General features: G+C 36.3%; 3 protein-coding genes across 4 annotated transcripts; 1 reads left to right on the plus strand and 2 right to left on the minus strand.

Annotated features, from left to right (window-relative positions):
- The first annotated feature begins 2,024 nt into the window (after positions 1-2,024).
- On the plus strand, positions 2,025-4,899 carry LOC132184654 (co-chaperone protein p23-1). Its single transcript, XM_059598372.2, has 6 exons — positions 2,025-2,171; positions 3,683-3,869; positions 3,952-4,114; positions 4,215-4,252; positions 4,385-4,442; positions 4,568-4,899. Exons 1-6 carry the CDS (start codon positions 2,167-2,169, stop codon positions 4,687-4,689), a joined length of 573 nt encoding a protein of 190 aa, XP_059454355.2. The 5' UTR covers positions 2,025-2,166; the 3' UTR covers positions 4,690-4,899.
- Positions 4,900-5,563: 664 nt separating this feature from the next.
- LOC132184511 (Tetratricopeptide repeat (TPR)-like superfamily protein) lies at positions 5,564-8,442 on the minus strand. 2 transcript variants are annotated; one of them, XM_059598167.2, is made up of 2 exons: positions 6,316-8,442; positions 5,564-5,689 (listed from the first exon to the last, which is right to left on the minus strand). In XM_059598167.2, the coding sequence occupies exon 1, from the start codon at positions 8,313-8,315 to the stop codon at positions 6,591-6,593; it is 1,725 nt and encodes a 574-aa protein (XP_059454150.2). In that variant the 5' UTR covers positions 8,316-8,442; the 3' UTR covers positions 5,564-5,689; positions 6,316-6,590. The 2 variants fall into 2 exon arrangements, with proteins under 2 accessions (XP_059454150.2, XP_059454149.2); XM_059598166.2 differs by having other exon boundaries at positions 5,797-8,442.
- Positions 8,443-9,274: 832 nt separating this feature from the next.
- CPB (Subunits of heterodimeric actin filament capping protein Capz superfamily) lies at positions 9,275-14,074 on the minus strand. Its single transcript, XM_059597710.2, has 8 exons — positions 13,751-14,074; positions 12,071-12,141; positions 11,319-11,432; positions 11,016-11,098; positions 10,866-10,939; positions 10,600-10,719; positions 9,813-9,908; positions 9,275-9,592 (listed from the first exon to the last, which is right to left on the minus strand). The coding sequence occupies exons 1-8, from the start codon at positions 13,883-13,885 to the stop codon at positions 9,512-9,514; spliced, it is 774 nt and encodes a 257-aa protein (XP_059453693.1). The 5' UTR covers positions 13,886-14,074; the 3' UTR covers positions 9,275-9,511.
- Between the last annotated feature and the right edge of the window lie 925 nt (positions 14,075-14,999).

The following is a 14,999-nucleotide window of genomic DNA, read 5'->3' on the forward strand; positions in this document are numbered from 1 at the left end:
TCTACGATTTTTTATCTCTTTCTTAGATGAAAGAAATACAACTACTCCTATGAGAATAAATATTTTAATATGTTTTATGGGTCTTATGATTTAAAGGTCTTATGTTTTAACCCATTCCAGCTGATTTTAAATTACACATATAGGAATTTTTTAATATGTTTTAATTTATATGGATTAAAACTAAAATTATATATGGTTCTTATGATAGTATATTTTTATGTGATTTATATATTCATGCAAACTTATGTGTAATTGTGTCACTATGTTCAACAATATACTGTTGAATAACCTTTTGTATTTTTTTTGTTTTTGTTTTTATTGAAATAGGCATGATAGATTTTTTTACACAATTTTTTTGACCTATAATAAAAAATACAATGGAGATGTGTTTTTAAATTTTAAATCAAATTATAATGAATAATCCCGCGCTATGCGCAGATTCTAACCTAGTTTTAATGATGAAGGAATTGGTTATGTTGATTTCCTTGGTTTAAACGATATTTTGTTAAATTCTCATAACAATGATTGTGATGAGTTTTATGCGGTTAAGGAGAATTACATGTTCACAAGGGAGACAACGACTGACCCATTTTTGAGTATTTTCATGGCATGTAGAAGGGGAAAGGTACAAGGGAAGCACGGCAAGCCTAACGTATTGCAAGGTGGCATGTGAGTCCTTCAAAATAATCATCATAGTCTTCGGATGATTAAGAGCATCACGATTCTTGTGGGGTGTTGCCTTGTCTTGATCTTGAGGAAATGAGAATGGAATGAGTTGACAGGGCACCCGAATGACCGTGAAAAGAACCATCCGAATTCGAGGACGAATTCTCTCCAACTTGGGAAGAATGATGTAGATTAGAGAGCCTCGTTTGCAACAGTTCGGACGGGCCTAAACCCGAGGACCTCGTCTGAAGACCGTCTGGACGCCTATGTTTATTTACAGTTTTCATGTTTTATTTCAGTGATCGTTCGGACGGCCATCGTAGAATTACAATCCGACTTTATTTCGTATTATAATTATGTTTAGGGTTTTAGGGCCTATATATACATGTTTTATAGACCCAAGAACGTAGCTTTTGTTTATGAATCAGTTTTTATCAATAAAAATACTTAGAATTGAGTTTCTTCATACTTTTCCTTCAAATCCTATATAGAATTTACCGTTTTGAAAAGATTTCTTAAATCTTTAATAGACTCAAAATCTAGAAATATTTATCCATTCTTTCTTGTTTTTTTTTTTTTTTTTTTTTTTTTTTTTTTTTTATAAGCAAATAAAGGAAACGGGGAATTACAAGGTGGGTGGCCAACCCAAACAACAGCCCCAACCAAACCTAAAAGCAAAGCAGAAACAAGAATTGAAAACCAAACAAGGTAACAAGAGGGAATGGGACAAAGAATGACCCGGCCCTATAAAACTACCAATGCAGCCACAAAGGGCTGCTAATATAGGCAAAACAAAGAAATCCGAAGAAATCTTTGTAAGCGGAACAGAAACTGCGATGCAATAGGCCAGAAAAGGGACGCCGACAGACGGCCACGCCATAACAGAAAAGACTAAAAACAGACATTTTCTTGTTGTTCATCTTTACAGCACACTAAGTCGTGCTGCATAATTGAGCCACCTCATGCCCGGCATAGACCACCCTCATGCTCGGCATGGATGACCAAACTACCCTGACAAGGGAGATTGCTCTTCTTCAATCCTCGGTCTACAAAAATATCTCACTCTCCCAAAAATCCTCAATGCCGCCCAGAGCTCAAAAGAAGAATCTTAGAGCACGCTTTACCGCCTTTAAAGCGACAAAGTTTGTTAAATAAAATACTCACAAAATAAAAATAAAAATAATAATTCGTTAAATAAAATAACTAAAAAGTAATTCTCGTGTCTTATTTGTAGTTATTAAAATTATTATTGAATTTATAATTAATTATTATTAAATTTTGATAAAATGATAATTTTAAATAGATGACTGTTAGTGAAACACAGTAAAAGCCGTTGATATACTCCTCTAAAACCCTTTATATTTTGCACTCAACTCTAAAGCCCTTTGATATACTCTTTGCATATTCCTTCTATATCTCCGACTCTGCTCCTCGGCTCTCGCTCTCTGTGCGATCGAAAAGATTCTCTGAGCGTCTGTGGTTTTTGCTGAAACCGCGAAGATGAGGTGTGGTTCTTCACGCTTTTATGTTTTTTCGTTAATTTTCTTTCGAAGGTTGTGGAAACCCTAAGATTGGATGTAGTCAGGGCAGTGAGTTTGTGGCTCTGTTTGGTTATTGAGAAAGAATCGGTTGAATTTCACAGCTGCCTCAGCTATACCGAGTTCTTTTTATTTTGTTTTTCTCTTGATATATGTTTATTGATATTTTTTGTTTCTAGGCAAGCAAACAGAGGTTTGTGGTTTGAGTTGATTGTGGTGAGATGAGTTTGATTTTATTAACATTTGACCGCTGAGAAAATGGAAGGAAATGAAACAGAGAGGAGATTCCTAGTTTCGTGTTGTTTTCTAGCATTTTTCTACTATTTTCTTCCAAGAAACCAAACAGAGGGTTAGGGTTTAAGTTCATTTCCTAAATTAAAGCTGATACTCTGTATAGTGGTGAGAACTTTTGGTTCATTAGAGTTGAGTCGGGGGTTCCACGTGATGGTGAAATTTCTAAACTATTATCTATAAATTCTACATGCTATGAACCGTAAGATTGCATATTTTTATGTTGCATAATGGGCGGATGTGTGTGCGCCTGTGTGTTTGTTTGCTTTTCACTGATTTTGTTTGCAAAATTTGGAATTTGATCCCACCATCTCTGTAAATTGCTGCACTGATGCAGAGAGATAAGTATATTCATTTTTTTTTTTTTTTTTGGTAAAGTATTGAACTAAATGCTTAGTGTTAAAGTAATTAAATAGCCCTAGTTATACCTTATCTACCTGACCTATCACACTTGTACTGCACTTGGATTATTGTGTCATATAACTTGTTCCTGTTGAATTGTTGAATCTGAACGCAGAAAATTTGATTGATAGATTTATTCAATCGAACAAAATGGTGTTATGTGCCAGCCCTTTGGTTGTCACCATTTGAAGAAGAGTCATCTAAAAGAATATTACCCCTATATTCAACACAAATCTCTTCTTAGCATGGTAGCTGTAGCTGGTAAGTGTAGTAGTTGTAATACAAAATGATACTGATCCATGAGTACGCTGCAACATAGAAAACATGCTACAATTTGAAGACTTAGTTTGTATTTGCAGTCTGAGAAATATTTCCTCTTGCCTGCAGCTTTGCTTCTTGCTACTTGTTTGCCTCCTCTAGCTCAAAGGGTTTTTTAAAATGTCTGCTATAATCAAATCAAGAAGATAATAGTATCATTCTCTGTGTCATCTCTGCTTCTTTCTTAATTTTCTATGGCCTGCTTTTCTTCATTCACTACACAATACTCCTTCATAATCACTGCCATATTATGGTGCTCCACTTTAGACCGATCCACAAAGCTAGGCTATGTTGGTAATAATAAAACAGATGAAAAGAGGTGGAGTTGATGACAGATGTTAAAGACTATCTTTTTTAATAAATAATGAAGAAGTTGTTCTACTTATAAAAAATAGAAATAAAATAATGAAGTTTTGTATAAACAATTTTTTGTTCTTCTCTAACTTATTTTAATCTCCAACTTTCAGCCGTCATCCTTCTGTGAAATGGGCCCAGAGGTCTGATCAGGTTTTCATTACTATAGACTTGCCTGATGCCCAGGATGTGAAGCTTAAACTAGAGCCTGAAGGAAAATTTTTCTTCTCTGCTACCAGTGGAGCAGAAAAGATACCGTATGAAGTTGACATAGATCTGTATGACAAAGTTGATGTAAATGTATGACCCAAATCATAACCATTTCTCTTTTTTCTAATTTCATTCTATTGGACAAGTTTTGTATTAATATGACAGTTTGCAGGAGAGCAAGGCTAACATTGGCTTGAGAAATATATGCTACCTAGTGAAAAAGGCTGAGAACAAGTGGTGGAGCAGATTGTTGAAGCAGCAGGGGAGACCTCCTATTTTCTTGAAAGTTGATTGGGATAAATGGGTTGATGAAGATGAGGAGCCGGAAAAAAAACGTGAGTGTTTCTCTTATCTTTACTTTAGATATTGTTGTTCATGCTGTTAAAATTTCTTGACAAAACTTCAATTAATTGGTTCGTGCATTTTGGTTTCCAGCTGGAACTGATATGGACTTTGGCGACTTTGATTTTTCTGTGAGTGCGAATATCTTCACTTAAGTATCATTATGTTATATATATATATATATATATATATATATATATATATATATATATATGTTGTATTTCTTAAAACTTATGCAAACTTCTTGTGCCCCTCTTTTCCAGAAGCTGAATATGGGTGGTGGTGAAGGCTTGGACGCTGGTGCTGCTGGCAGGGATTATGGTAAGTTTCAAAATTCAGCTACATAGTATTCCTCTCATTTAAACGTTATCTTAAAGACTGGATTTTAGATTTAGATTTTCTTTGTTTAATTAAAAATGATCTGAAGTGTCCTCTCCGTTTTTCAGAAGAAGACGAGAGTGACACAGAGGAGGAAAATATTGAACAAGCACCACCTGCTGGTGGTGAGCCTGATGCAAAAGCTTCTCTTGGTGGTGAATCTGGTGGCGAGCCTGATGCAAAAGCTTGAAGCTTTGGGTCCGATGTGGTTGGCTAACCCTATTTTGCCACTTAGTTTAATGTTTTGACCTACAAATGGTGAATGTTTTGCTTCACATATCTTGCCTTTTTTACTTTTGCTTGGAGGGATGAGGTGGTATTAGTTTTAACTCGGTGTTGGTGAGCTTTACGTTCCTGTTTTACGACTCTACACATATATGTTAGTCTTCTTTGTTGACAATCGTATCTTTCTTGATTTTGTATATTTGTGTAATTGCGAGTTGGTGTCAACGAGTGCGGTTTTCAAACCGATACAAACTAATTAGACGTGACTGTTAGAATTTTTATAGTTGAATCAAACTTGAGTAAGGATCTCAAAACAAGCTTAATAAAATACTAAAAGATTCTCTCAAACAAGTTTGAAAACCTTAAAAATTAAGATTATTATAATAAAGCAGATTATGTTCTTAAAAAAATCTGATAAAAAATTGAAATTATATTTCTTATGAAATGTCTCCTTCTCCCCCCTCCCCCCCCCCCCCCCCCCCCAAGACTATAGTTTTGAATACAAATTATCATTCATAACATTCTCCATAAATATTGTATCTTTTCCATAAGTAAAAAAAAATCAAAAAGTGAAGGTTGGTTCTCGGAACTTAGGTCTAAAATTATATATCATCCTACACACGAGATCCCTCTCTTGGCCATTATTATAAAAGAGGGGTTCACCAATTCCTTTTCGTCCTCTTAACGAATTACTAAAAAAAAAAAAAAAGGGTACAAATGTACTACTGTGACAATGAGGTGTAAAAACTTGTTAACCTCTGGTAAGTATGTGCTATTATAGTCACATTCAGATAAACTTACCCTTTTGTTTTGTTTTTGTTTTTTATTTATTTTTAAAATTTTTTATCATCCATTGCATACGTCATTTAATGCCACATCAGCCATGAGGTAGTCTCATCTCCATAAAACAGTGGTCATAAGGTCCACAGACTCCACACCATCTTTCCTGTCTTTCGAAAATGATCCTGCAGTATGGGAAATGACAAAAAAAAAAAAAAAAAATCAAACCATCAAAACATGACATGTTTGAACCTTTCCAAGTGATATTCAGAGAGAAGTGAAAATGAATTACAATTTGGTACTACACAGTAGCAGATTCAGCTTCCTCAGCTTACTCTACAGTGCTATCAAGTTTTGATTAAGGCACTCTCAACTCTCAACTCTCAACGAAAAGGCAAGAGCAGTGGTCTTCTCACTGATGATTCTCATATGATAATCAACGAGTGTGTCAATCGAGCAGTTGGGCTGAAGTTAGATCGGAGACAGCATGTGAAAGATCCTCACTCTAGAGCTTTTAGATAATCATTGTAAACATTGAGGAATGACTTAAATCTCATTTTAAACCCAATAAAGAATAAAGTACCGCTCTTCTAATTAATCCAGAGAAACATGATGTGCCTGATGAAAATACTGGTTAAACAAAGTAAATAGTAATGGCAAAAAATTAGGATTGCAGGCGAGGACTAAACGACAGGAAAACATATGAAGAAAAGAAGTGAAAAAGAAGTAAGCAGGGAGGGTTGGGTTGGGTTGGGTTGCATGAACCTCGCTACCTATCTACCCCAAGAAGCCCATTAGGGATGGAGTTTACCTAAACAACATGTATAGCATCTCATGCTCCCTCCTGCAGATAATCCCTTCTACCCTGCCCTGTCTTGAGCTATTTTCATCCTCAAAAATGAAAATCAGTACAAGAGACAAAAATTGTGTCTGCTTGCTTCCGGTTTAGGTAAAAAGTTTGACTTCTATATCTGAAAAGCAGGTTACAAATCCTTCATCATCAATTTTCCACTGATTTAAAGCAATGAACCGCCTCCTTCATAATCACCAAGCAGACTATTGGTTCAATTTCTGAAAAGATCAATGTCACCAAAAATCTTTGCAAGAACACAGACCTTCTTTAAATCTGTGAAATCGAGCTCGATCTCGCACGATAATTTCCCTGCTATATATCTTTGATATAAGTTTAATCACAATATGGCAATCCCCACATATCCTAAGGTTCTTAATTACTTGGATTGGGTTCCCCTCACTTGTGCTAATCAAACCAAAAGCCACAGCTAACTTCTCGCTGTGATAACACAATACATTCTCCTTCTCCTCTTGTCCTATATCATGCAAGACAAAGTTAGTCTCAGCCACATACCCATATGCTTTAATCCTGAACTTAATCTCATCAAGCTTTGCATAAATATCACGCCAATTGGAATGGCTCTGATCACCATTTACAAACTTATGTATGACACCATCCACTTCAATGTAGCTAAATCCTGGTATCTTCTTTACATCCCTATTCTTCATTGCCTCCCTCACCCTACCCACATCATTCCATCTCTCACGAGCTGCATAAACATTTGACAACAACACAAAATCCCCACAACTATTAGACCCCATCTCCACCAGCTTCCGTGATGCAATTTCAGCCATTTCTACATTCCCATAAGTCTTGCTGGCACCAAGCAAACTCTGCCAAAGAACCACGTCGGGAAACATAGGCATGGAGTTTATAATATCATAAGCCTCTTTGAGCCGCCCAGCTCGACCCAACAAATCAACCACACTTCCATAATGCTTAACATTAGGGGTAACCCCAGAACCAGCCATCGAATCGAACAACCGCACCCCATCTTCCACTAAGCCTGCATGGTTGCACGCGCATAGCACAGCAAGATATGATACAGCATCCGGGTGCACACTGGCTCGACCCATTTGCTCAAAAAGCTCAAGTGCCTTATGTGCATCACCATACATAGCAAACGCCATAATTATGGTATTCCACGTAACAAGACTCTTTCTACAGAACATGTGCTCAAACACACGATACGCTTTATTGACGAAGCCACATTTCGCATACATATCAATAACTGCATTACAAACTATCACGTTCATGTCTAGCTTCTCTTCCATGATGTACCCGTGAATCTTTTCGCCTTCTTTCTCAACACCCAGTTGCGAACACGCCGAAAGAGCTCCAAGAACGGTGACTTCATTAGGCTTCCAACCCTCTACCGTCATTCTTTTAAACAACGCTAAAGCTTTACTGGGTCGACTTCCCTGAGCCAACCCAGCAATCAAGGCGTTCCACGAGGCAATATCTCTCACACCCATTTCATCAAATACCTTTTCCGCACAATCAAGATCGCCAGCTTTCGCATACACGTCCAACAAAGTAGTCTTCAAAAGAAAGTCCGCACAGAACCCAAAGCGCACTATTTGGGAATGTATCTCCATGGCCTCAGAGCGAGCCAGCCCACGTGCACATGCCTTGAGAGCAAAGGAGCACGTGAGCGCGTCCACTTTTTGGGACCTGCGCGACATGGTTCGGTACCATGAGATGGCCTTCGTGGGTTCGGGGCCGGAGGCGAGGCCGCGAACGACGGCGTTCCAGTCCTCGGTTGATGGGTTTTGGATTTGGCGGAATATGAGGGTGGCATAAGAGAGGTCACCGGCGGGTGAGACGGCGCAGAGCTCGAGGAGTTTGGTGCGGGATGGGCAGAATAGGAATTGGCCGGTGGTAATGAAATGGGCTTGGAGCTGTTTGATGTGTGCGAGAGAGGTGCATTTCTGTACCATGGAGTCGATGTAAGCCATTCCATGCTCTACCTTCAACCTAGGATTGGGGTTGGAGCTTTGATTTGCAGTTTACAGTTCCATACGACATTCGTGTTTACACACGAGCTGAGGGTTTCAAATATTAGTTCGAAAGGGTAAAACACAAATGAGCTTTATAATTTTTTGACTGTTGGCCTTGTGAAATTCACAATGATCCAACTATATTCTTTTATTCTTTTTGGGCAAGTATATTTTAGTGAATACGAAACACTTTCTTTGAATATTTACACTTTATGAATGACTTTATGATCTGGTTGGATTTCTCCCCAAGAGAGAGATCAATCCACAGAGGCTCTTTGTCACTCTACCAATAAAATTTAAAACAAACAAACAATACACATTTGACAACATGACTTTTTATAATTTTACCCATTTCATTTCTATTATGTAAAATTATGCGGGAAAAGAAAGAGATTGGAATCCTTTTTTTTTTTTTTTTTTTGAAAGTAAAAACTTAAAAAAGCAAGTTTTAATTGCATTAAAGAATAAGTATAAGTCTATATAAGTCGATCTTAATCCAGACCATTTAGTAAAACAAATTAAATTCTTTAAACTCAAACTTACAAATTTCGCGTTAACTCGTTGGCCATATAAAAAATTGTCAGTTCTATAAGAAGCATTCGAATAACTGAGTGCCTTCCAAATGCCCGGGAACATTGTTTTTGGAGGCAATCCTCACCCACCAGGAACTTCAAAATCATTTAAGATGTGGTAAATGAATTGCAAAATTCTTAATAACTAGAGAAACTAATTTGACTGGCAGGGTTATCTTTACCCCATTTTCTTTCTAGTATTGATGATATGACTGATTCGTGTCATCAGAACTCTCTAGAAAACGTCCTCAAGGGGTAGCTCAATTGAATCCCTCATTTTCCTTCTCTTGGGTGGATATGTCAAAAAAAAAAAAAAAAAAAACTCCGTAGAAAACACCATGAACAGAATGCCAAAGGAGTTTCCAATTCGATGAGCATCTATCTTCTCAAACACGCAGCAACACATTTTTAAGTCTGCAACAGGTCTACTACTAATATTGCACAAACTCTGTCTAATATAAGATCCCAAATAAATACAACACTTGAAATGCAATATATGTGCTGGTAATAACACAATGTTAAGCAGATTTGGTCGATACAAAGAATTGAAGTATTCGCCATCTCATGCCATAGAATCCCGCATCAGCTATCAGGCAGTCTCATCACAACTTCAGATGGTGGTCGTAAGGTGCAAACCATCTCTTTTGTTTTTCCAAAATATACCTGCAATATGTAGAGTAAGCAATATGTAGATGTACTCAATTACCCCATAAATTATCTTATCTTTCATTATAGTATGAAATGATTCAAAGGCCATAAGGCCCAAAACAACCATGGTGCACAACAACTGAACATATTAGCATCGGCACAAAGTATCCTTGGTTCAGTAGAACAGCGATATCCAGAGGAAAACTCAAAAATATTAAAAAGGGACGCATGATACCTGATCCAGTGAATTCCTCAGCTTACTCTCCATTTCTTCTATCATCCTTCCCATATTACAAAGATGGCCCTCTGCAACTGAGAGGTTCATATCCATCTACAAAAGGAAGAAAAAAAAAAAAGAAGATTCAGTCCATAAGGACTATATTCCAAGACAAAGACACCCAAAACAACTACACATATACTTGCATGAGGATAGTCACGCAACAAGGAGAGAAGACTATATTCCAAGACATAGACACCCAAAACAACTACACATATGCTTGCATGAGGATAGTCACGCAACAACGAGAGAAAATTTACTTTTGAGGCATAACTTTCAGTGCTAAGGCTGTTTAACTTTGAGAAAGACAACAAACCAATATGTTGCTAAGGCTCTTTGGGGTTCTCGCGATATACAGGGTAAAGGAAAGGAAAAAATATTTCATTCCTCCTTGAGCATCTTTAGACATTTTAAGCCTTGGTTTTTTGGTACTACCCAAGAACCAAATGGAGGGTAAAGGCATATACAAAGGATACTCACACTACGCCACCTTCATATCATCTGAGCCAAAGATAGGAACACTTATTGGATGGGAGATGGTGCTAATCTCCAACCTGAAACCTCTTACTGATTACCAGCAAATGAAATAAAAATTTGTCCTGATAAATTTCACTCACTCAATAGGCACAAAGGTACAATCCTCTTACATTTGGCTTCAGCAGATTTTCATGGGAATGTTTCAACATGTAAAGTCAGGGGCAAAGATTAAACTCCTCAGTATAAAACAGAATCAAGTATGAAGTACCTGTCGTCTAATTGATCCAGACAAGCTAAATGTGCCTGATGACTCGTTATCTGTAGTCAAAGATAGCATGACAGTACTGGTTAAGCGGTAATGAGCTGTTCCTTCCTCCTCTGGTCCCACCTAGATAAATATGAGTTGCAGCGTGCTGAAGGAAGGAATGACAGGAAAATGTACAGAGAAAAAAAGGATAGAAGACAGAGGGGGAGCAAAAATTACAATTGCATCTCCCCATCTACACTCTGCAGTCCATGGAAAATAAACTTTACCTCAATGACATGTATAGCATCCCACGCTCCCTCCTGCAGGTAACCCCTTCGACCCTGCCCTGTCTTTGAGCCATCTTCATGCTCAAAAACAGAAGCAAATCAATAAAAGATACAAAACTGTGCTGACTGCCAGTTCAGGTAAAAACTTACCTTTCTTTATCAGAAAGCATCCTACAAAACCTTCATTATCATCTTCCCACATATAAACTGATGAAATGCCACCTTCATAGTACCTACCAAATTATTGGTTAATCAAACTGCTACATTTTTTCAGAACAAGAGAACTGATTGAACAAGAGAATTTGCATACAGAAATTTGCATAGAAGATACAGCTGATTTAGTTTTGTTTTGAAAACCAGAAAATTGGGTAGAGGTACCCAGCAATAAGTTTTTATACACAAGAATAACTAATAAAAAGAAAACTGAAAGACGAGGTAAGTAAAGGACCTCACTGGTCACGATAAATTGCAAAGATGTCGTTCGCTTCAACTTCAAGTTTCCTCAACTCTACCGATGGGAGAGCCCCATCCTCCAACAGTGGATGGTATTTATTTGACCAAGGTGATCTACATGGAAATAAAGTAACATAAAACAACATAAATCCATACTTACAGATAATTTTTTTCATTTTTTTTTTTGACAAATACTATTTACAGTGGATTTCTTATAGACTGTAAATAATTATGGGGTAAAAACCAGGTAACCGTTTAACTAAAATGAAAACTATGACCCTAAAATGGATTCTAAAAAGAAGAGCCATATTCATCACCCCAATACTTGAAGTAGGGTTTGTTGGATATTTGACATGCTTAGTTACCAGAGTACAACAATAGCAGCACTGGTCATAAAATATTCAACGGTTCATGTATGTCTATAGGTAAAACATGTAAATAATTATTTGTGGAAATAGCTCTATAGTATTAGATGAATGTCCATAAAAACCAAAAAATGTATGTTGGTCGCAAATGATTTAGACTAGAAGTCAATAATGTGTTTCTCTCATTGAAAACCAAAACTCCTTTCAACAGACTTTTGCACAAAAAAGGTCCTCGGAGCTCCAATGATCTGTGAACCAAATATCCATATATTGTAACTTTCCAACAATGTGCAAGCAGATTCACTTCCTCGTGCAGATTCAGATTACTAATCTACCATGCTATAACCTAAACCAAAATTCTTAAAAAGCAGATTGTTGAGAATCTACCTATAAGAGTCGGCATCTCTGTTGTATTCACACAAAATAAACTCCTTCCCAGATTCAATGTCTCGTAAAACCTGTTTAGTCAGTCCAAAAGATATTTTCAAATGATGCAATGTAGGCATATTGACAAAGTTGATACATTATTCATCCACATAAAACTTGCTCCAATACAGCTGTTGGTGGCAAGTTAATACGGCACACCATATCCCCCAATATAAAAGCAAATTCCTCGTATGGGGAAGAATGAAACGCATGGCCCAAAAGAACAAGTATTATTTCACTCAATTATAGACTACATAAACAAAAATACAATAGCCTCCAGATCAGAAAATACTGATGGAAAACATTACAATAGCAACTTCCAAGCTATTGCACCGATACAAACATATGCACCTACGCACAGACACACTGAGATACCCACATAAACAGATATGTTTCCATGAAGGCTAAACAAATTTACGAGTATAGATGAAGACCGGTTACTTGAAATTCAAGTATTGAAGGGATAAGAGATGCTTTGATTAAAAGAGGTTAAATCATTATATAGTAAAACTTGATGGATGGGGGTATATAAGAGAACTGCAAAGCAATACAAGAAGTGAGGAAATCATAAGAAGGCGACTATTGCAATGTAGGACCCTTCAAAATCAATGGAAATCAGAGAGATGATATCAATCAAGGCATTTATCATAAACTACAGATATCAAGGCATTTATCATAAGCTACAGATATCAAAAGATTAAGAATTGATATGAGATAAAAATAAGACAAGGAAATACCCATTGTGATATTCTCATCTTCTAGAACCATAAAACATCCACTTTACTGAGTCACATACAATAGTTTTTTAACACGAATTTGATTTTGATCGGACAAAAGCAAACCTCCCAGCTACCTCCCCACTCTTTAGCTGAGCACAATGATTTGGTTCAGTTAGCATCCATTTAGGGCGAGAAAAACCTAAAATCTGTTGTTTGTTAGCCAAATTGTTGGCTATGTTAAACTATATGACCTTCTCAAACTGAAGGGAAAAGTAAACATCAGTGGTACCATTTCTTATTTCTAAAAACAAATTTTGGTTAAAAAAAATATATAAAATCAAAAAAGGAAGTATTTGGTACCGTTCGCAAAACAACATTCAAAACCTCCCTAATAACAACTAACTATTTCGAAAAATGTACACAAAAAGTAGATTACTGAGTCTTAACTTGAAAATCATATGTCGGGTAGTATAAGAAATGAATAAAACAAAATTTACAGTCTTTTCTTTTTCTATTTAATATTTTTCAGAATCAGATTTCAGGAATTTCAAAAACTAATTAGCAATAACTAAATAATACGAACCAATTCAATCCCACATACGTATAAACACAATTCAATTTTCTTCTCCGCTCCTCTCTCTACCATAGCCGCAACAAAACATTAAGTAATAAAAACAAACTATACCAAACCCTAACGAAAACACAACAATCCATTAACTTCTGCTCTATAAAACCCCAATTAACAATTTCACAAACACAAAGCTCAACGAAATGGAACTCAACAAACTGAATTCAAACACGATTTAACAAGCCAAACCAAAATGAATAAAAATAAAAATAAAAAAATCATCGAAGAGATAAATACAGACAAATGTTGCTTTTTTGTATGTAATGGAATGCGAAAGAGAGAGAGATAGAGAACCTGGAGAGGCTGGTCGACTTGAGAGAGGAGATCGGAGGAGTGGTGGGGCAAGAGGCTGAGGAGTGCTGAGAGCGCCGTCTCCGTGTGCTTCGGAGGCATTCTTCTCATCAATCCCATCGCTGCCTCCATTTCCATTTCTCCTTTTCTCTTTTGCCTTTCAGATTTCTTTTCTACTAGACTCGTACGAGACCCATGAAATTGGAGATAATTTAGGTTCGTAAGAGAGAGATTTTGTTGAAAAAAATAATTATTATTCTCTCTTTGTGTGTGGAAAAAGAAAGAAAGAAAGAAGCGCCTTGTTTGTTCCGAGTTTCCCTCGCGGGAACCCACCGTCCCTCTTTTATGATTATGTTACCGTGCTTCGCACCCTATTTTATATACCTCCATCGCCCTTCTTCAACGGCATCTAAAGAACATCGTGGGCACACACTTATGCATGATTACGTGCTGTATCCATTTAAAAAAGTCTTTGGCTTTTTCAAAACCAAAAATACCTTCTTCTCCTTTCTTTTCTTTTTTTTTTACATTTTACAAACAATTCTTATAATAAATGCTTAATTGTTTAAGGTATATTGAATGCCTTATTATTTACAAAAAGATTTAAGAAAAAAATAGAGAAATAACCACACAACCCTTTAAAATCTCTCTATTTATTTTTTATGAGATAAACCCTTTAAAATTAGTCTTTTAACTTCTAGAGGAGAAGATATAATTTATTTATTTATTTTTAATTTCATCTCTCCTCCCCTCATCTAAAATTGGTCGTGCAAACACCTACAACCACTTTTGTTATCAAAGGTGCTTGCGTGACCACTACAACTAGATAAGGGTAGTTACGCCATCATCCTTCTTTATTTATTGAGTGTGGTCGCATGAGTAATGCTAGAGACCATCTTTTTATCCTCTTTTTATTCTCCTAAAGTTGATGTGACTTTCAAAATTACCATTAAATTAAAATTCAAGTATGATTCATCTAAAATTTAACAGTGATTTTAAAAGCCACATCAGCTTTAAGAGGATAAAAATAGAATAAAAAGATTATCCATAGCATTACTCGTGGTCGCATAGTCAATCTCTTTTTTACTATTAATTATTTTTAAGAAGTTAGCTCCGCATTATATGATAGTGCTTTCTCAAAATAAGAATGTTGAGTATTTGTTTATTTGAAAACACAAATGGCTTTTTAAAAAGTTTACCAAATAATTTTTTTAAGCAGACCCACAAAAAATATTTTTCTCAAATATCAATC

This window comes from Corylus avellana, chromosome 7, assembly GCF_965113065.1.
Source record: "Corylus avellana chromosome 7, dhCorAvel1.hap1.2, whole genome shotgun sequence".
NCBI classification, from domain to species: Eukaryota; Viridiplantae; Streptophyta; class Magnoliopsida; order Fagales; family Betulaceae; genus Corylus; species Corylus avellana.

Coding starts and splice junctions, on each gene's coding strand:
- LOC132184511 (XM_059598167.2), bottom strand. CDS start 8,315: ATGGCTTACATCGACTCCATGGTACAGAAATGCACCTCTCTCGCACAC.
- LOC132184654 (XM_059598372.2), top strand. Junction 4,115..4,214: donor TGAGGAGCCGGAAAAAAAAC/GTGAGTGTTTCT, acceptor TTTGGTTTCCAG/CTGGAACTGATATGGACTTT. Junction 4,253..4,384: donor TTGGCGACTTTGATTTTTCT/GTGAGTGCGAAT, acceptor CCTCTTTTCCAG/AAGCTGAATATGGGTGGTGG.
- CPB (XM_059597710.2), bottom strand. CDS start 13,885: ATGGAAATGGAGGCAGCGATGGGATTGATGAGAAGAATGCCTCCGAAG. Junction 10,940..11,015: donor ATGCTTTCTGATAAAGAAAG/GTAAGTTTTTAC, acceptor TTGAGCATGAAG/ATGGCTCAAAGACAGGGCAG. Junction 9,909..10,599: donor CTGGATCAATTAGACGACAG/GTACTTCATACT, acceptor TTCCTTTTGTAG/ATGGATATGAACCTCTCAGT.